This window comes from Heliangelus exortis, chromosome 1 (genome assembly GCF_036169615.1).
Source record: "Heliangelus exortis chromosome 1, bHelExo1.hap1, whole genome shotgun sequence".
In the NCBI taxonomy this organism is placed as follows: domain Eukaryota; kingdom Metazoa; phylum Chordata; class Aves; order Apodiformes; family Trochilidae; genus Heliangelus; species Heliangelus exortis.
In genome coordinates, this window is record NC_092422.1 from 191,686,178 (window position 1) to 191,708,729 (window position 22,552).

General features: G+C 39.7%; 1 protein-coding gene across 15 annotated transcripts in view; it reads right to left on the reverse strand.

The window, feature by feature from the left end:
- CELF2 (CUGBP Elav-like family member 2) overlaps positions 1-22,552 on the reverse strand; it is a 374,712-nt gene that overhangs the window by 120,437 nt on the left and 231,723 nt on the right. For 14 of the 15 annotated variants that reach the window (XM_071734175.1, XM_071734168.1, XM_071734172.1 and 11 more), the window contains one exon: positions 9,730-9,926. In XM_071734175.1, coding sequence (XP_071590276.1) covers positions 9,730-9,926 — 197 coding nt within the window. Of the gene's footprint in view, positions 1-9,729; positions 9,927-10,092; positions 10,238-22,552 lie in introns of those variants that run through there. The other variant, XM_071734176.1, reaches the window with a different exon arrangement.

Sequence of the window (22,552 nt, forward strand, 5' to 3'; positions counted from 1 at the left end):
TTCGCAAACCATTTGGAGCTCTACAGCTGAAGCATCAGAGTTGCTCCTCACTGTGCCATGTTCATCCTTGCAGCTAAAGTTTCATGCAGTACATTATATTAATCTACTCCTTACTGCAGTAGAGCTCCCTAAAATTGCAATTGAAAGCATAACATCTTGAGCTACTAGGACAGTTTAATTATTGTTTGAAACATAAATTTCCCCAGTTCAGTTAGGCAAATAAGAGACGTGGTTTATTAGAAAAGATCTTCCACCTCTTTATAGCTCATCTTCTTCTTCTAAAAGAATGCATGACTCAGATTTAGTAGTTTTATTTTAAATTAAAACCATGAGGTAGTAGACACTGAAGTTTTTTTCCCCCACAAATAATAATGAATTTATGCACCACAGAGTTTAATCTGCTCAGTGAAAGTCTAACATCCCACTTAAAACTGCATCCTCATGGGCATAGACTAGACAGTAATTAGGTGCAGTGAAAATCCAGAAAGATCACTGGAAACATTCACATTTAATTTATTCACTGGATTGTCTCAGAGTGGTTTTATAAGCAATTAGGAAGATGCAGATTCCTGAAAGTGCCTTCTTTCCTGAGATTGATGGACCAGGAGATTTGTATGGCATATGCAGCCTCCTTCCCCATAGCTCCCTGGCTTGAGGTAAGCTGAAACCAGGCTTAGAAGCCACTACCAGACTTTATCCTTAGGGAGTTATTTGCTGTTCTTTTGAAATATGCTAATGGCTACAGTGCACTATGGAACTGACATCTGAAAAAAAAAAAAAAAAAAAAAAAGTAACTTTACACCTGCACAACACATCCTTTCCTGGCATCTCTATGACACAAATCTGACACCAGGGTAGGCTGTGGGTCTTATCAGACCTAAAGCATGCTCAGTACTGTCCTCTTGCTACCCTGCTCCAGCAGGGTGACAAAGTATGGTGGCTGGGAAGATGGAAGTAATGAACTACTAATTATTCTGCACTGCAAATGCTTCACACATATCCATTTGATAATGTATTTAAAAATTATAAAGAGTAACAGCCATCCTTTCAAAGATTTCCTGTGGTTTAAAATTCATGTCAAGAAGTAGCAAAATCAATGGCATATTTATGATAAAACACTTTGCATAGTCTTTAGCTTTTTACTGCGACTCATTGTTGTAATATTTCCATGTCTCACACATCATCTCAGCAGTGATGGAGAAATTCTTACTTCCTTGGGACCTCTTGTTTCTACTTCATGAACAAAACTTCTCATATTGAGGGTTTTAATTTTTTTTTTAATTAATCTGTGCATATGTGTGCACACGCACTTGTCGATAATTTTAGCAGGGTGGCAAGAATAGAAGATTAAAGCAATAAAACACCATTCTTGTGGTGGAAATGAGAGTCTTGGAAGCTGCAGCACAGCTGAAATGCATGCTCATAAGGCTACTCTACAATTACACTTCATTTTTGACACTGCTCCATTGTAAAACGTTTTCTTCCTTTGAGCTCCATGCCAACATGTGTGAAGATTTCAGACTGGTTGCAAACACTTTGCAAAACCTCCTTCTATGTTATGAGGAAATGATTAAAACATCAGAACTGAAGAGAATGAGAAAGACTGCAAGAGTTGTGTTTTGTTTTCTTTTGAAGTGATTGTTCTTTAACAAAAACATGCATCTTTTTTATGTGGCAAGCAGCTAAATATTGTATGTTTACTCATTTAATAGAAAATTGGAAGAGGAAAGAATTTCAGTGCCACAGCAATGTCATAAAAAGATCTAAACTCATTGATGTGAGCTTTAATATGCAACTGAAGAAACTGGATACCATAAATCTCAAACTGACAGTATCTGGCACTGTTTCAGAGGTATATATTTTAAATTTAGGCACCAATCTTGAAAATACTTAAACATGGATGTGATTTTATGTCTGAGCATTATGTCCATTGATTAATTCTGTGTGCGAGTGTGTGCATGACTTGACTCAGATTTTTCCATGCATTACAATTTTTACCTTTGAGATTATATATTTGAGAGACTGAGGTTTGGCATATTATTCAGATTCAACAATGAAATTTTATTAGCTGGGGTTTTTTTCAATTTTATTGAAAGTTAAGGCTGTTTTAACCACCTGCCCGTGTGGTTTTCTGATGTAATGATGGCATTATAAAAAAAGATTACCCCATTATATTTTAAGAACACTTGGGAACTTTTAAAAGTTATTCTAAAATATTAAACAGGTAGGTGTTGGATGGTGTGCTGAAGAAGTAAACATTGCAGCACAGAACTGCCTGCCTTTATTAACTATTGTGAAAAATATTATTTCCAGCATTGTCTTGAAAAAGCCCACTGTTGTGAAAGCTCCATAATTCTAAATCATTAACCTTCAATTGTTTTAAAATATAATTAGGAAAAAAACCACAAACAAGTCCCTTCTTTTTTTTTTTTTTTTTTTTTTTCTGATTTTTTTTCCTTTTTTTTTTTTTTTTTCCCCTGAAATGTCAGAAAACCTGAACCCATAATTTCACCAGTATTCCTGGAGTCGTTGAACATACCTGGAAAGTGCTTGGATTTATTTCATGCCTGAATGGAAGCTCAAACATCCCTTTACCTAGCTTGTCTTTCCCCCAAGTGTTTATTAGACATGAACATTAAATATCAATTAAGAAAACCACAGTTGGAATATGAAGTCCTACTCCTAACGGCTGGTCTGCATAGGAGTTTTTCTATCAATTTAACTAAACCAATTAATGTAGTTAAAGTTTATGCACTTTTTTTTTCAGCATAGATGTAATTATTATGTGCTTATACACTCTTAGCCTAATTTTGAAAATTCATATACAGATTTAAATCATACTTAAGCTGCTACAAAACTGTGCAACCAATGAGCCCCAAAGAGATCTCCTTTAATCCCTTAGAGATGTGTTATTTCCATTAATTTCTTATAGCAACACCTAGAGTCCTCACTTCTGTACCAAGCCCCCACTGTGATAAATACTGTAAAAATACAGAGTGAAATGATGCTTAAAAAACCTTCTTAATTCTGCTACAGTCCCAGTCATTCATATGCCATACATAAGAACTTCAGAAACAAGGCTAAGGGAGGTTTTATGTGCACTGTCCCATTCTTTAAACACCACAATCAGAAACCACTCTCTACCCAATCCCCCCAACATCTTCTACTCTTGCAGTCACAAACCCCTGCTCTTGTTACACTTTCTTTTCAAAGATCTTCCACTACTTCTGCATTATCTGACCTGGTTGGATTTGCTGTGACCATTTTCTGTGTGAAAGGAAACAAAATTTTCTGTTTTTTGCCATGATCAATGATGGGAATATACAGCAAGACTGATTTATGTGGGCAACAAGTTTACAGTCAATTATGCAATGGGACTTTAACCTCATCTCCTCCCCCTCCTCAAAGCAATACAAAAACATCAGGGGTCATCAGAAATCTCAGATTCTCTTCATCCTGGCCATATATGACCCACTGTCAGCTGTGTGTACCACATTCCTGACACCTCGTCCTGCTTATGGGGTGAAACATGGGGCACTTTCATGTCTCATGCTGCTCCTTGCACGTTATTTCCAATATATTTCCAATATATATACCAAAAGGAAGCAAGCAAGAGAAAAGTTTCTTTAGGAACTTTTCTTACTGCTGCTTCAGGAAGACCATTCTCTACTCTCTGCAAGTGAAGGAAGAAAGTTTGACTTAAGAAGTTGTGTGTTTTTTTTTTTTTTTCTGTTGGCCTGCTGTTTCTCAACCTTAAGTCTATGCTATGCAGTCCCTGGGTTTAATATTAATTGAAAGAACTTATCTACTCCTGCCTTCAGTATGCACTTCAATATACTGCAGAAACTTCAATCATATACCCTTATAACTTTTTTTTCCAAACCAAGGTACAGTCATGTATTCTTTCTCAGTCAGAGCTTGAAGCCCTTTAAAAGCTCACCTTCTTAGACCTCTTACCATGGCTTAACCCTCCCTGACTTTATACAAAATCATGCTGCTCTTCTCTGGACCTCTGCCCCTTTCTATAGAATGCTACTAAATATTGGTAGCTGTAGTTTAAACATGATCAAAAAAACCCTCTTTCTTTAAGTGGTGCAGTATTTCCTGGAAAGATATATTCAATGCTTCCATTTATACAGCTTCACATTTCTGTGCCTTTTTGACCACACGGACACAAAACATCATGTCGATCCTTTTATGATATGTGCTCTCTTCAAATCTTCTACTTCTCTCAAATCTTTGAAAAAATACACTCATTCAACATATATGTGTTCACTCAAAACTCAAATTTACTCTTGCTCATGGTTCATTTTACCCAGCTGAATCTCTTTGTATTGGACCGTTTTCTCCAGGTTATCAGATGGCTTCATCTCTATCCAGTCCCTTCTGCATGATCCAAAAAGTTGGATAACAAGTTAGTGGTTCATTCTGTCAAAGCTATTTACATAGAGAGTGAAAAGATATTGATCTCCAATAACAGTCCCTGCTGCTCTCCAATCATCATTCCCTCTCTTCCCCTGGCCCATAACCTTTCACCATTCTAATCTGCCCTCGATCATCTAACCAGCTCCTTTCTCCATTTGAAAATGGGCCCTTCTCTGCTTCACCAGCAACAGCATGTATTAGTCTCCTATGTGACACTGTGTGAAATGCCCCTGGGAAATCCAGGTTGATTATACACACAATTTCACACCTGTCCACTTGCAGAGAAACCCCTTGAAAAACTCCATCAGATTTGTTCACTCAGAAAAAAAATCAGCTGACATCGCTAATATGTTTTCTAATCCTACTTATAAGCCATATAAAATTACAGAATTAAGGCTCTTTAAGGTTTAAATTTAAACATTCTAAAGTCAGAGACTGAGAGCTGAAAACTCAACTTTATCATTTGCTTGCCCTCCCCATTGTACTTTTATCTAAAAGCAAAATCTGGCTTTTGTGACTCTTCATGGTGTGAAACATCATAGAGTACACAAAGCACCTGCTTAAAAAATAAACAAGGCAATTTTTCATTCAGTGCATGAAAGATTTCAACTTTACAATTGTAACAGATCTCTTGTCCATGATCACTAAAATTTATTTTAAAACACACTTGCATAATGGCTGTGGTCCCAAGTCCTGCAGTTTTGACAACATATGTGCTTGTGATGCAACTCGTGGGATCTCAAAAGCTAAGCTGTTTGTGTGGACCTGTGAGAGCATCCAAGACTCAAAATAAGTCAAAATGTGGAGAGAAACCCTGCCCCTCGGAGTGATGTCTGAGGGGAGCTTTTAAAACATCTCTCAAATAGTTTTGCCAAACACAAAGCTTTGATATTTGAGGAGCAGGAGTGTGTAATCAGCTGAGCTATGAGGCAGGGGCAGGAAAGAAGGGTTGGTTAATGTCTTTGCTGCTGATTAGGACAGTCAGGATGGGCTTGTGTGACAAGTGGAGTGCCACAGCCCTGCTCCCATTAGTACTGCTCAAGTTCCCTTTTCTGTTCCCACAGAAAATGGGACACTGTAAGCAGGGACCTTCTGTAGTGGAAGAACTGTTCCCCCAGTCTGCTCACAAGTATTTTTGAAGGGTTTAACTGTAGCTGAAGTGGAACCCAAAGAAGCCACATAACTTCTGCCTCCTGTATGATTTGCCCATCCAGTCCCTCTTGTATGCAGCAGATGAATGTCTCATTACCAGATTCCTTTACTTGCTTCCTGGTAGACTGAAATTACCATGTTTAATAGGATAATAATAAACACTGGCCTTTAACTACAGCACATCCCTGTTCACTCAGCAGCCACCCTCTAATCTGATAAAGGGTCTGTAAAAAGCTACAAGGAAACACAGAGTTAGGAGTTAGTTGTTACCCAGGTGCCTCTCCCCTGCTTCCTGCAACACAAACCCAACAAGGAGCACGAGCAGGCTGATGCTCACAAAGCTTTAGGGGACCTCGAGCTCTACAGGAATTAACAGGTACTGAAGCAGGGGCAAGGTACCAAAATGACATTGTGGATCTGGCCCAAGACTCTTCTGCTGCATTTCAGTGGGCAGAAGTAGCCCTGGGCCATCTGCTTGCTTCAGCACTTGGAGTCCAAAACAACAGCAGCCAAGAAAATCTTTCCGGTTTGGGAGAACAGTGGGGAAGAAGAGAGATCTTGGTGGCAGTGTATACTGCCTTCATGTTGAGCTTGTGTATTTTAGGTTTTACAGAAGCTCTCTTTAACAACCACTCTGAAAAAAAAGTCATCTATCCACCCAGAATAAATGATAAAGGCAGCAAACTGGATTGGGAATGGAGAGAGCTGATCGGCCTAGACTTTGAATCCCTTTAGCCCTCAGAAGCTGAAACTGCCATTAATTTCAGTGTTACAGGATTTCCTGCTTTTTTTTTTTTTTTTTCCATTTTTTTGTATGTAGTTTACCTAATCTCCCGGATTTCTCTTGTTGCAGCAAGAGGAAAAAGCCTTGCAAAACAACAGGAGATAAGCACAAAGTCAAATTACTTTACTGAGCTCTTTCACACATCCAATATGAACCAGAGATCTGCAAACTCTGGAAAGCAAGAGGAGTTTGCTACTGACAGAGGATGTTTTGATCATCACTCACTGAAACGCAGCTATTCCTGTGATTTCCAGGTAATAAAGCCAAGTTTCCACGCTTGCACTATCAGTGCTATATCTGTGGAAATAAGACAGCTTTCCTCTAGTTTTCCAAAGTGAGTAAAACTTGGCTTTCTACCTGTCTTCCTCATCTTTGTCCAGTTTCAGCTTTGCAGAGCTGGCAAGCAATACAAAAAAAGAGGAAAGACATGAACTAGGCCGTCTGTCGTTGGAGGGTATGAAAGACAGTCTTAATAACAGCAGGAGAGAGAGAAGCAGCCTATGGTTATTTTTGACAGAATTAGGAGAGACTCAGATTGCAGCTTTATACACAGCTCATCAGAGAAAAATTCTGTCCAAATTGGAGAAGCCCCTTTGGCCAAGCTAATAGAAATACACAACCCTTCTCTGGTAAGAGCAAAATCTTTCAAAAATCAAAATGCCATTCTTCAAAAAACAAAAATGTCCCCCCCCCTCCTCTGCACAGTGTAGTAGAGCTAACTTGCATTTTTGTCATTGCTTGTAATGGTTTGCAGAACACTCAGAGAAAATTTCTGGGTAATACCAGTCTGCAAATGTTCTGCACAATAAAAACCTGACTTTTTCTAGCTTTGCCTAGCCACAAAATCCCCTTGATGGACCATGCTGCAAAACTGGAGGTGATGCAGAGAGGCAGCAGGCAGGAAATGCCTGGCACTGCCCCAATCCACCCAGCTCAAATAAAAATGGTTGCTTTGTGTGGGTCTTCACGTAGCAAGAGAGCATGAGATTTGATCTCACCTCCAACCAAAAATTCAAAACTCAGCTTCATTATTAAATGCCAATTAAATAGCACAGGTCAAGTATTTCTCATGCATTGTGATGACAGCAAGACTATCAGACATTTTTCAGGGCAATTTTTTTGTTTATTTGGCTTCTAACCAAATACTCAACGATCTCTCACACCAAATCTTTTGTGGTGCTGGATTAAGAAAATAAAGATCATTCCTAGTCAAGAGGTATCCACAAGAAACTCAAAAGATTTCTGTATCTAGCAACCTTGCTGGCAGACTCAGCCAAGAGGAAGGATAAAGCTAGTATGGAGACAGACTCCTCCAAAACTTCCAGGGGAAAAGCTGATCACCAGAGGAGCTTGCTGCTGGGTCAGGGAAATGTAAGTCTGAAGGTTATTCTGTCGTTCTTGAGGATTAATTTAATTTACTCATTAAAACATATAATGCCTGAAGTAATATAAAGACATCATCCAGACACGGCTGAAAAGAGTGGGATAAAAAACAACAAAAAACAACCAAACCAAAACCAACCACCTTTCAAAAAGAATATTGATATGGGGACTGCAAGCCTTCATAATTAGTCTACAAGAATTTGCATAACCTGTTCTTCATGCCTTCCAGCTGCCTGGCAAACAGGTACAGCATAATGGAAAACACTGTAAAAACAGGAATTGGTGGCTTTCTTCTGTCTAACCACAATATAATTCTCACTTCATTTACTGCTTAGTGGGAAGGCATTTCTGTGTCCCAGGAATCAGCTCTTACTACATGGATGAGTCTCAAAGTTCAGCATTTGTGTGGTTTAAACTAAGTAGGAATTTACTCATCCATAGCAGCCTGGACTGCAGAAAATCCAGTTGCTTGACCTCTTAATGCTGCCTTCTATCCAGCATTACAAGCAAAAGACACTTGGTGAGGGCTCTGTGCTAACATAGCAGGGGGCTGCATGCTACAATACATCAACCCTAGGGAACTGAGGGAGCTGGAAGCAGAACTGCACTAAATACTCCAACCAAAATTACCTTCTCCTTCTGAAGGGAATGAGCAATCTAATCTGAAGATATGGTGAGATGAACCCCCTCCCTGGCATTGGTGTGACACCAATAGACCAAGTCTTCCAACCAGAAGTGATACATGAAAGCAACCCAAAATGAACTGGTTTCATTTCAAGCACAAGATAACTCAAACTGGGACAGCAGAGAAGAGGCCACCAAGAAGATCCTCTACCCTGCACCCAGGCAAGGAGGAACTGCTGAGCCTTGGCAGTGCTTTGCACAGAAGCACCCGAAGTTGTGCCATGTGGTCACCTCACAGTGAACTGGAAATCTCAAGCGAGGGCTGTTTTGCACTGTTAGTCAGCTGATAGTCCACAAAATTGGTTTATTATATTCTCCAGAGCATGTGCACTTTTAAAGGTTTTTAGAAGCAATGGCAGGAGGGAGAATGAATAACTATCTAGTAACCTTACAGCCAGGCACACAGGCTTGTCCCATTATACCTCTGAGCTGCACTAATTATTTGTACAGTTGCTTGTTGCTTTGTAAAGCAACACTTTGATGTACCAAACCTAAAGTGTAAACGAAAGTATACAGCTATTTAGGGAGAAAAATGCCTTCTGTGAAAAAAAAACAAAACTCACTTGCAGCCTACATGCAAGCATATGTTACACTAACATATGCTTTAACACACAAAATTCTCACATGCCTAAACACTCAGTGAAAGAAAGCAATACAGTTAAGGACAGATACTTTGTGTGTAGAAAAAAAATGTAGGAAGGAAAAGCAACCCTTTTGAAAATACCAGAGCCAAAAAATCAAACCTTTAACACAGCTACAGAATATAAATCAGATTTTGGGAAAAGGGCAGGGTAATACTATTTTGTAGTTTTTATTGCCTCTGGAAAAATGACATAGCAAGAGCCCACTGCTATGATTTCTCCCCTTTTGTATCCTTAAAATTATTCCTGCCTGGGGTGCAAAGAGTGGAAACAAAAAGAAGTAGAAAATCTTATTTTTCATGAACTAATCCTGGAAAAGTGACTGCTCTGGTTTCCATGTTTCTTGGCAATAATAATTTAAACAAGAATGGCAATCTTTTGTTATTGTTTGCACAGCTGGAATGCACACTTCCAGATAACAGACATTTAAACTGCAATTTAAGAAGAGGAGAAAGACAGTAATCGATAAGTGTTCAGGAGACCTCTCCTCTTAGATCTGCTGCATAGCTCAACACAGTATGACTTCAAAACAGACAGCCCAGATGCAAACCTCTTTGGAAATCTTGAAGGCATGCAAGACCATAAAAAAGAAAAGAATAAAAAAAAAGAAAAAACAAAAGCTAAAACAAACTGAAAGCAAACAGAGCACAACTACTGTACCTTTACTTTGGGGAGGGTTCTGACTTCTGTCTCGGAGAACATTAATCTGGTAGACAGCTCCATAAGGCTCAAAAAGTTCTTTTAACTCTTTTTCTGACCATGAACGGGGAATCTGTCCAACAAACATCTTAATGGCATCTGGGTCTGGTTGGTCTGAATGATCCAAAGCTCCATTCATCTTGTTAGCTGTGCCGTTACTAGAAAGTGGAAAAGGAGATTAAAAAGAGAAGGCAAGTCAGGAGACTACGCAGTTTTCATGTGCTCTAGATGCAGAAGATGATGTCAATTGGCACAAAGAAGAAAAAAAAAAATCAGCATTTAATTAATAGCATAAGTGTTATGAACAAAAAACAATGAGATTACATTTTTCATTGAGCCTGGTTTTCTCTGCAGGCTGCTGTTTAATGTCATTATATAAGAAGAGAAGGGCACCACGCAAACCAGGACTTATGCATTTTACAGCAGAGGATAGTTGAAAATAAGTGCAGATTTCTCTCCATGACTGTTGTAAACAGAACTGCAGTGAATTCTCACTGAACTGGCTACTGGCAGAAGTAAGGCAGTGCGTGAGTGCGTGTGTGTTTTGTAATAAAGTCACATGAAAGGAATATGAAACACTTGGCAATCTGTCAGATGACTAATGCAAGATGCCAGTGATGAATTTGCAGATTGTGTGAAGCATCCATGTGTGCATCAAATTAGTAGGATATTGTCTAGAATGGAAAACACTCCAGCTATGTGGCTGGTTGCTGCCGATTAGTTGCCTATGCTCTTTAAAAAGGAAAAGCAGTCTGGAAAGCTGCAGTTTGAAGTTTATTTTTGAAGGTTATTGCACCCTGGCACTAAAAAAAAAACAAAGCCAAAAAACCCAATGAAAAACCCCACAATTGAAAGAGAAGGAAGTTGCAAAAATGCCTACTTAGTAGGGAAAATTACGATACTGCTTCAAAAAGTTTTTCTCCCCTGCAAAAGGACAACACATTTTTGAAATTTTTCACACCCTGTAAATTGTTCCCCTGTCTGATCTCCAGATGCACATCTCTAGTTCAAAACAACCACACACTTTTGCAAGGAGAAAGAACTTTGTAACAAAAAACAACCTGCTCTGTGATACAACCAACATTATGGTCTAGGAAGAGTTGCGCTTTTTCTAAAACATGTAATTTCAAACACTGAACAAAAGTAAAAATACAAAAAACCCTTCTTATATAATTCTTGATAAGTAAGGACAGTAATTTCAACTGATTACTTGGCTAGAGATTCCATAAGAGATCATTTTTTGGATCCTTCAGTTTCAAGACAGAACACTAATGAGACGTGACTTTAAGAGCAGCCCCCCATCTTTCCACTGGGGAGAGGGGGAAATGGCCTGTGTTCAGCAATGCTGAAAGCTGATCATCACAGAATTCAAGCATTTCAGAGCCACCTGCCACTTCCAAAAAACTTGGCTTTAATTACAATTTCTCTGTTTGATGATTATTCAGGAGAGAATGGCCACAGGAGGACTTGGAAGAGCTCAAAATCTGGACAACCCAAAGAAAATCATATATTACGGGTGAATAAAAGGAAAAATACAAGCAAGGAAAATACAAGCCTTGTCTCATAGCTATGACCCATGCAAACACAAACTGTGTCTTTGAGAGGTAGGAGATCCAGATTAAATATTAGGAGGAAATTCTTCCCCCCAAGGATGGTAAGACACTGAAACAAGTTGCCCAGGGAAGCTATAGAGGTCCCATCCCTGGAAGTGTTCAAGGGAAAGTTGAATGGGGATGTAGTGGGAGGAGTCCCTGCCCATGCAGGGGGCTGGAATTAGATGAACATTAAGGTCCTGTCCAACCCAAACCATTCCATGATTCTATGTAGTTCCATCTATTTCATTTCCTTGAAAGCACAATTCACCTGAACACATTATTATGACCATATTAACTTTAGAACTTTCCTACTTTACAGCAGGAAGGAGAAAGTTGGCACACGTCAAACCAAGAGCAAGAAGTTTGATCATCACTTGTGAAGCGTCTTCAACACGAACCATCAGACAGCAGGATTTAGCACATTCATTTTTTAGACAAGATTCCTTTTCATTCTAGAGGGAGCCTTGCCTCAGTGAGAGACAGAAAGATCTGGTCCAAACTTTTATGTCACCTTTCATGCACAAATGCACTCTTGCATAGGCTCTTAATTTTGAGGATGTCCTACAGGCCACAAGCACATCTAGGGAAATTCCAGTTTCTCTAGGCCTCAGAAACTGCATTTTTTATACATATGTAACACTTAAGCCAACCCAAACCATTCAGTCAAAGAACCACCATTCCCAATATTTCCAAGAAACAGAAAACCCCCACCTGATTCACCTGAATCATACTCCATGGGAACATCTTTCAAGATTTTCATGGAGCAGTAGGCACCTACATGACATCTATACCACTGGAAAATCACTTTATTATTTCTTTCTGATTCCTATACCTTTATGTAAAACCCAGTCTCTTGAACAACAACATCCCTAGTGGGGAGGTTGAAAAATCCCTGATCTGTAGCTTAAATAACTAAGGAAAATGCTTACACATTATTTTGGACCTGCAGCAAAGAAAAGGTAGAAGCTCAGCCCCCAGCTTTATCCTGGACTCAGTCAACTGTTTTCTTTCAGAAATCAGCTTTTTTTTTCCACTTAATTTATTCTTCATGTTGTTTACATTAAAAAAAATGAATTGTGTTTAATCTTTTCTCTCTGTTGGATCCCTTTTTTTAAGAAATCCATACACAATTGCTACTTTAGCCAAAAATTACAGCAAAGGTCATATTTAATAAAGAATAACAAGTTTATTCCTTTGCTTTATCCTTTATGAAAACCACCCTTACCACCAACAGCACCGCAATTTCTATTGCTAACAAGCCAATTTGAGGAAACCACAAAACCAAACACTTCTACCTGTTTTCTCAGTTTAATGACCCCACTAGCATCAAGTTCTTGCTTTGAGCTAAAGGTTTAGGCACAAGCCAAGACCTCTTTTAATTCCACAAAATGTTGAAAACCTTTCTTTACTTTTGTGGAACTGGAGTCGAATGCCTGTGACCATATTCCTTACATCTCCATTGGATGAAGGTGGTTATAAAGGCTCTGATTCCAGGCATAGGCAATTGCATGCTGTGATGCAAAGCTCCAAGGGCCAGGTTTTGCTACTCACTGCCTGAATTAACTTGGATAAGTCATTAAAACTTCTTCAGACTAAATTCCACCATCCGCTGACAGCTCTGCCAATCCTCTAACTCCTGCAGATTTAGGAAAAAACCAAGCATAACCCAGCCTTTTTTTTATAATCCTTTTCTACCACCAGGCAGGGGTTTCACTGAGCTGCCAACATTTTTTGAGGGCTAATAGGGAAGTTCAGTCCACAGAGAGGGCACTCTTTTCTATGGGCACAGCTGGGCTGCTTTCTGAATTGCATTGCCTCTGACTTCAGTGCAAACTGATGCTCTCCAGCACCTCAGAGGAGGGTTCCCACTTTCACTGTCAGAATTTTGAGCACATAAACACTGTTGCATCAAAAGCACTTGCAGTAGCATCCTCACCCAGCTTTGGCAGTAGCCATAGTACTATAGCTAATACAGACAAACTGAACAAGCAAATAAAACAACAGAAAGATTGCATATTAGGAAGAAATATTTTCCTGTAAGGGTGGTAAGACACTGGCATGGGTTGCCCAGGGAAGCTGTGGAGGCCTCATCACTGGAAGTGTTGAAGGACAGGTCAGATAGGACTTTGAGCAACCTGGTCTAGTGGGAGGTGTCCCTGCCTATGGCAGAGGTGTGGGAACTAGATGATCATCAAGATCCCTTCCAAGCCAAACTATTCTGTGATTCTATGATTCTATGAAGATAAGAATGGGGAAGAAAAAATTATAGGTTCTATGGATCTGATTCCTGCAGTGTACTTGAAAGCTCCACTATACAGCAAACCTGCCTGATAATTCAGTTGTCACAGAGCTTATTTGGTTAATACAGAATCCAGCCAAATATTCTTGATCCCTCAGAAATCTCCACTAGAGATGAATTCCCATATCCCCTTATCAATCTTCACCTTCACCCAGTGGGTATTACTGCTCTGTACTAAGACCTCTTAGTTACCCACAGCTGAGAGGTTCTGCTACTTATTTTTGCCAATCAGTAACTCTGAGGAAGTGGCTCCTTCCTTCTCCCATCTTCCCCTCCTGCTGCACCCAAGAAATAACAAGGAAAAAGAGAAACCATGCATGAAACCTTCCAAGAAGAGGCGAAGCAATCCTTGTGAAAGCTTAGGGCTATTTCTTGAAAGCATAAACATAGAGAGATGGATGTGTCTAGAGGATGCTAATGAGAATGAGATCTCTTGACAATTACTGTCAGCATCCAAACGATGACATACATTTTTTAAAAAAAGAAAAAAAAAAATGTAGATTATGTGGTTTGCTGTCTCTACACTGCAGCAATCCTTCCCTCCATGGCCAATTTAGCCCACTGGACTCAGGGGTGACCCAGCACATCATCTTCACTGACAAGGTGTCATCTGTATTGTAGAGTGCAGCTTGAGGGCAGAGATTAAGCCACTGCAGTCACTGCCTGCTTGTGGTTGCTGCCAGAGCATCCTCTCTCTCAATTTGTGCCAATTTTCCTTCTAATAACCTAACTATCATTCCATCATTTCAGCAAGCTGACAGGGCCGCTCTTTGAGGAGCTAGAGATTGTTTTAATATCACTGCTGCTTAACCAGAAGCACTGGAAAAACCTAGTAGAAGCTTTATCTGTCCCTCCCATTCATATCTGTAATTGCAGCGAGACTGCTAGAAGCAAACTGACCACTAAGGAGAGAGGCAGACTGCAAAAAAAATAAAAAAAAGTCTTGATCAAAAGGGACTCTCTTAAATTCATCACTGTTAAGAGCTTTGGCATTAATCCACATTCATTTCCATTAATGAACAAGGTGTCAAGCCAGGTGCTGAAAAACAGCTGTTAACGGGTTTACATGAGACCTGGTTTTCAAATCTGTTTTTAAAGCTGCCCAGAACCCTGCTAACTGTTCCATTTTGGTTAATTCACATCTCAACCTTCACTCTGTTTCAGCGGGTTTACCATTTTGCCATTGATTTCCCTTTTTCACATTCTATGGTATAAGACATCTCAAGAAGAACAGTGACCTCCCTCTAAGAGCCAATATAACAAGAACATGAAAATGAACAGCTTCCGAGTGTAAAGACTACTAAATCCACCCCGGCACAGAAGCATTTACAGGCATCAGGGTTTTACAGTAATAAAATAAAAACATCCAAGCTGTGGAGTTGCTGCCAGGGTATCACACGAGCTGACAAAAGGGAAGACACTGGTTTGAAGGACTCCAACTGCTGTCAAGAGAGACACACATGCATCACCTTACCATACTCAAAAGATCACAATTGCTGGTTTATGAGCAAATTTTATCTGGAAGGACCCAAAAGGGCTTTATAAACTCATTGTTTAGAGAGGAATGACTTCATCGTAAGGTGACAGACGGCAGCTGTTTAATGACATGGAGCATTATCACACAACAATTTCAGCCAGGAAGAGTAGAACAATACCATACCCAATTGAAAACTGCAGGGGGTTGCGATTTATCGACACAGAATGTAATTACCTAAATTGGATTTTGGCCAGCAAAATCAGGGCCAGAACCTCTGACAAACAAAAACAAACAAAAAAAAGAAGCTGTTCCATACTTTTAAGCCATAAATCACCAGGTCTCTGTGTATTCGGGGGAAAAAGTCACCTCGAGATTTCTGACCCATCAGCATTTTCACAGTGTTGTTGCTCAAAAACAGCTCAAAGGAAAGATGATCCTTAAAAAAAATCTTTACTTGTTCATGCTATAGCATCTTGTACAGTTTTCAGCAGAAATATTAAACACTTATAATACTGATAATTGATATAAGTAATATATATCCATAACAGCAGTTGCTAAATTGACATAACACCCAAAGCAGCACATGGCAGGACATTCAGCCCTATGCACATAGTAATGTCCACAAAATAATTTTCTCCAGGCTTCCCTGCACCCATCAACAAGGCTGACAACTGAGTAGCTGTAAGACTTGCAAAGTTGACATTCTGCTACACACGAAGGCCAACTGCAGCTGTGAGAGGGGATTCAGAAACTGAGCTGATAAAATGTTCTCCCTTACTCCATCTTACAGACCCATAAAGCCTTTAACAAAGAGCTGATCAATTCTGCATCCATCCAGCAGAGAGCAACCGCACTTGCACTCAGGCACACGTATTAACTACATGAATAATCCTGATGGCTTTTAATACCTGACATCCAATGCTCAGGTTTTATTCTTCTCAGTAGCTAATCATACTCAAGTGCTCACATAAGTACTAAATGGTGGAGGCAAAGATTTTTTTTCTTGTGTTGCTTCCACGTTGGCAATAATTGCAAAAATATGTTTCTCAAGACAGCGGAGTCCCTTTTACTGCCCTGATAATTTAAAATTCACCATAGTTTTTCTGGTGAAATTAGTGCTTAGCTGTTGCTCAGCTTTTCTAAGTCCCTCTGTACACTAGATCACACAAACTGTGGCAAACCATTGTACTATAGCAGATCCTTGTTTCTGAATAATCCCAAAGGTAGTACATGTGATCACTTCAATGCCTTAAATGCAAACTTTAGGTAAGTCAAGGGGGAAGCATCCTCTCATAGAGGAAAAAAAACGTAAAATTCTGGGAAAAAAAAACTCATGCATTGAAAAATGTTTGCACTGAAAATAAAGTTGTCTGTGAGAAGAAGGAGCAGAGCAAAGTCATCTTTCAAAGCAGGTAGGTCAGACTGCATCAGACTAAGACCAACACGAACTGGGAAAAACATTGAATAAAATACATACCAGAGAAACATCAGAAGTTAGAGGTATAGATGCAGATTCCTTATTAGTATCGCAAGAAGAAATCAAAGATACAAAAGGAAATCATAATAAGATCTATGTTAATATGCAATTACCTCTTCAGCTTGTGGTGCACAATGGCATCTTGATTACCTGAAGTTAGCCCTCAGAGTTCTGCTCAACACAGAGAATCAGAGACAGACTGTCCCCACCTGGCTGCAACTTCCCTCATGCTCATTGCTCACCCTGCACCTCCAGAGCCTGGTGGCTCTTCAGGTGCTCAGCCCTGGTGCTGCTACCCCACCTCCACTACAAACCAGGTTAAGACTGAGGTTTCAAACAAAGCCCTGGATACTCCCTGTAAATGTGTACAAAACTTCCAGATTATGTTATTTTAATATTCTACTTTTAGTAATGCTTCCTAGAATCAAGCAACAGTAACTCGGCAGAAGTTTTGTACATCTGCTACATTAAACTTTAAAAAAAAAAACCTTAAAATCAAATATATCTTTAAAAAACCCTAACGATGTGCAATGTGTCTCAGACTGTCTCAGCTCCTACTGCATGGACCTATTTTGTTATCAAATTATTTCTTAGAACACTCAGTAGTGCTTCATGCTGTGCACTTGCTGTATACAGACACAAGTGAAGTAACTCCTACAATTTAAAATATATTTAAACAGGAGAATGAGTGAGTGCAGAAGTGAAGGCAGAGAGAGGAAGAGGTTTGTTTTTTTCAAGGTCCTTTATTTTGGAACTCAAAGATCATTGCTAGTCCATCCAACAGTGGAAGTAAATAATTAAACACATCATCTGTACAGGTGTGAATTGGGTAACATCTTTTTGTTTATTCTTGTAAAACTTCTAACAGCCTACTTTCAGTATTTCTCAGGTTTTACCTACACCTGCCTATAGATTTTACTAAACTGAAACCAGAAGCTCAACAGCCAGTGACAGACACCTGCCCTTCAACAGATGAAGAAAACCAGCCCCACGCCAACCCTTAATCTGAGTTTGTCTCCCCTCTTGTTCAAGTATGGATGAAGGTCACAGATTTCCAGAGACACACTAAAAGAATGACTGAAATAAATGTTTCAAGATCTAAACTAAGAGGACACGTATTAATGCCTAGCCTTGTTCTTTCAGCCTCTCCTGTAGGTTTTGGGAACTAATTAGTTCAAGGCTGGATGAGATCTGCCAAGCAATAATGTTTTGCAACAAGAAACTCAGCTTATGCAAGCACCCAATGAGTGATTTTTGTTTCTGGACATTTCTGTGCATTAAAGCCTCAAGCACAATTCCATCTGTCTCCATCAGGTGTAATGTGGGTGCATTTCTAACTCTACACTGCAGGAGAAAGGTATCACAAGAGTTAAGATGTGTCTGATAAACGTGAGTCATTAATTTTATGTATCTGTTTTCTGTTGGCCAACTCCAACATATGGGTATCCACACATCTGGTTTTGACCTGGAGATCTTAGCATCAACAAAAGCTTCTGATTTATAACTTTTCTGTCTCTAAGCTAATCTCTGTTATGGCAGGAAAAGAACCCTGGCTGATCACAACTACGATGCTCACAAGCAATGACTTCAACTTTTTATTCCACTCTTGTGCTCCCCACCAACTTTTTCCTTTGCAGTCTCTTTGGAGAAGAGTTTGTCTTTTTGCATAAATATCTATATGACACCTGCAAGGTGCTCAAATTGCAATGGGGTTCTCTCTGCATTACTGTAAGCTGGACAGTAACATGAATGAGTGCTCATGCACTCACACAATTATATTATAGTTTTGAAGCGCTGAATGATGTAATTTTTCACATGAAGTTGAATCTGAAGTAGCTGACTCAGTATTAATGGTGGGGATTATTAATGCCTTGCTTTGCTTATTACATATATCTGCAATGAAGCATACTTCTTTCTGTGTGGTACGAAACATTTATTGTTAAAAAAAAAAATAAAAAAAGCATTTTATTACACCCAAATGTTTATATATTTGTGACACGTCAACAACCAAATTAGAATAGTACCTGGCTTTTAAAATTCAGGACACGTAGGACCATCTGTTTTCTTGTCAACAACCTCAGTCTCTCTCCACATTCCAAACACACTTACTGATCCAAATTTACAAAGTTGTAACTCAATTCCCTTCTTCCTTTGTCCAAAAAAACCAAACTTCAAAGGCAGTATCAAAGGCTTGAATTTTTTTTTACTTGATAATCAGTGACATGACTGAGCTAACTTTTATGTCCAGGCTGTCAGTTTTCTGCAAGGTCTTATGAGGTTTGCAAGGACTTTCCTAGTTTATAGCAAACTGAGTCCTAGGGTTTGGGGGATGGGGGACATGGGAAAGGTGTCCTCCAGACACTTGTTTTGAAACAGCCATTTCTGTGTGCTAAAGCCAACCAGTTATTGGAAAAATTTACAGTACAATGTATTTCAAGACTGGTGCCCATGTGTGTACCTGTTTGCTTGTACCCACTTCCAGCTTCACAGGGCCCAAAAAAAAAATATGTCCAAAGAGAGGGAGGCCAATGGCTCATGCCTGACATGGCTGCTTTACCTAAAGTGCTTCCTTAAAAAGGGAATGGAAGATCACAGCACTGCTTATATTAAGGGCACAGGCAATTTTGGTTAGCTGTGTTGATTTATGTGAGATCTCAAACAGACAATTAAAGCAAGCTGTGACATTCAATTTTCTTACTTAAAATGAAATATCCTATCAAATTCACCCATGCTCCCTGCTTTTACAAATCTGAATATAAGAAAAGATTATTGTCCAAAGAGTGATGAAACTGTAATTTTAACAAGTCGAGCATTGTTACAGCAAAATCCCCTCAGCTGATTTTATTTTTTAAACCATTTCTTCATTTTTTTGACACCACATCTGGCATAAAGAATACAGATGATCATTTGTTTATATATCTGTCTAAATGCCTTTTCCAAACACAGCCAGATGGAGCCTTTCAAAATCAAATTAATTTCAGATTAATTCACTCTGGACCCACTCCAGTTTCATGACTCTATGCTTTGAGGCACCATCTAAATTGATTTAGAGTCACAAACTTACAGAGCTCAAGTCCTTAGGTATAAAAAAAAAAGAAAAAAAAAATCCTTCTTGCATACTGAAAGAGTCAGCAAATCAAAAGAGTCCGTGATTGCAAGTTTTTGGCTGCTTCAAAAAAAAAAAAAACAAAAAACCAAAGCCCAAAACAGCCTGTGAATGCAACAGTCTATATACTGCCAAAATCATATATAAAACCCCTTTCATATTCCATCCCAGAAAAATCACTCTAGAACTATAAACAAATGTAGCCTGCAAACACTGTGGGCTTGCACACTGTCAGTCCTCTATGGATGCCTTTATTATCTCACTTGTTTCAATTGCAATTTGGGTTTCCATGGAGATGTAACAGTCAACTCTGGGAAATTATAAGATAAATGTCAGGCAGTGATAACGGTGTTAATGAAGCTTCTTTGACAAGCAGAACTATGCTTCAAATAATAGGCCTATTTCTATTAGCATATGTATAACCTGTCCAGAAAAAGAAAGAAAAAAAAAATCCCAACAAGAAGGAAAGACAATATTACAAAATTAAAATGAAATTGTGCATATAGAAGATACGAGACACACAATAAAATGCTGGATCTGCGGGAAACGAATTCCTAACAAACAGAAGAGATGTGTGTTTGAAATTTAATTGCCTGATTCCTCTTGAAATCTTTGCACTCAGCTACGGCGCTGAAAAAGCGCTTTGCTGACACGCGCAGACACACTTTGCATGGTGTGACTCTTGTTGCCTTACAACACGAGGCTGGAAGGATTTGCTTCACAAGGCACTTTAAAACATGCTATTTTATAATGTGCAAATACAGCTGCAGTGAGCTGTGAGGAACATGCAGACCTCAGTGGAAACACTAATAGCTTCTACACCAACACAGCCCCCACCACGAGAGCTCTCTGGTATCCCATGTGCTCAGATGAGGGTGTTGGGTCCAACACGTCTTGGTACAGGGCAACTGGGCTGGTGAAGGGACTCGAGCACAGATCCTATGAGGAGAGGCTGAGGGAGCTGGGGCTGTTCAGCCTGAAGAAGAGGAGGCTCAGAGGAGACCTCATCACTCTCTACAACTCCCTGAAAGGAGGTTGGAGCCAGGGGGGGGTTGGGCTCTTTTCCCAGGCAACTCTCAGCAAGACAAGAGGGCACAAGAGGTCTCAAGTTGTGCCAGGGGAGGTTTAGGTTGGACATTAGAAAGAATTTCTTTACGGAGAGGGTGATCAGACATTGGAATGGGCTGCCCAGAGAAGTGGTGGATTCTCCATCCCTGGAGATATTTCAAAAGAGCCTGGATGTGGCACTCAGTGCCATGGGCTGGGAACTGCAGCGGTAGTGGATCAAGGGTTGGACTTGATGATCTCTGAGGTCCCTTCCAACCCAGCCTATTCTATGATTCTATGATTCTAGGATGGCTTCAGTGTGATACCACTGGGGTGACAACCATCAGCTCTTCAGACAACAGCATGGTGTGATCTTGACCTGCTTCAGTGCTAACCAAACCTGCAGAAATCACAGAGAAACTGCCAGTCGTCTGTGAGGGACTGCAGCCAACTTTTTGCTTTCCACACACGGGAAGGTTTCGGTAAGCTGGAGGTCAAAGAGGTGACAAAGCTGATTTCATTTGGGCAGGGTGGACTTCTATCACCAGCCAGAGGAAGGGGAAGGACTTTGGTTCTTCCAGCACTTGAAGTTTCCTTTGGTAATCCATCAGAAACCAGAAGGGGTAGGGCAGGAGTGGGGCAATTCTACTGGAGAGGACTACAGGGCAACTTTTGCAGGTAGAGAAAATGTGCTAAGATGTTCAGTGCCCATTCATTAGGTGATATTGCTTCTGGCTGGAGAACCAAGAGGTCTAGAAGTTGTTCCCATCTCTTCTCACCCCATTATTTGGCTTAGGAATTTTAGTCTTTCACCTGCCTTTGTAACTCTTTCAAGTAAAGTCAATCCTCCTGCATAGTGACTTTGAAAACAGGGTTCTGTTTTTCACTGAGTGTTGGGGAGGTGAAAGATAAAAAATAAAGCTGAAAATCAGGATCAGGCTTTGTTTAGTAGTAGGGGAGAGTGAAACCTTAAGCACACAATCAAGCAAAGAACATCTTTATCCCTCCCTAATCTAAGTATCTCATTAGATTGCTGCTTAAATGTCAATACTTAGAAAGTGATGTTTCCCAATGACTTTCAACATACTTATAACTCTTCTAGTGCTTTTGGGGGGAGGGGGGAAACCCCCAAAACCCAGCATTACTGTTATTTGATTCTATGTTACAGAACAAGTGCTCCTACCAGCTTCACGGACGACAGAAAAACGAGTTAAGCTGAAGCCTGGCTTCAGCTCCAGGTGGGCAACCTTTCATGTCATAGCCAGTGTCAAACAGGCAGAACCAGGTCCCACCACATGCACCACTTCCAACACTTGCAACCAAAATCTGTACACTACAGAAGAAAAACACCCTGCAAAGCCAGAACTCTGAGCAACTTTTAATGAAAAACCACTACGTGTGCTAGATGGAAAGCACTGCCCTGTGAGCATGGTGAAACAGAACATGTTGTCTCCATCTCATACTTGTTGAAGCCCCTAAATCCCACTGCAATTGTGTGTTCTAAGTTCTTCAAGGAATGATCAATTTCCCTTTGTATTTTGGGTTACCAACAGTTATAATTTTACATCTGAGAAGAGAACAGTTACAGAGTAGGCTAAGTAGCACCAACATACAAGTTGTCCACAAAAAAATCTGAGTCTTCAAAGGAAATTCGATTTTTTAAATTTTTTTTTTTAGTTTTATCCTATTGTTGCAAACTAGTTACTTTGCTCCACTGTTACACTGTTCTTTTGAGCCTCACAAGAAAATAAATAACTATATATAATTAGGAAAGCAGTAACTC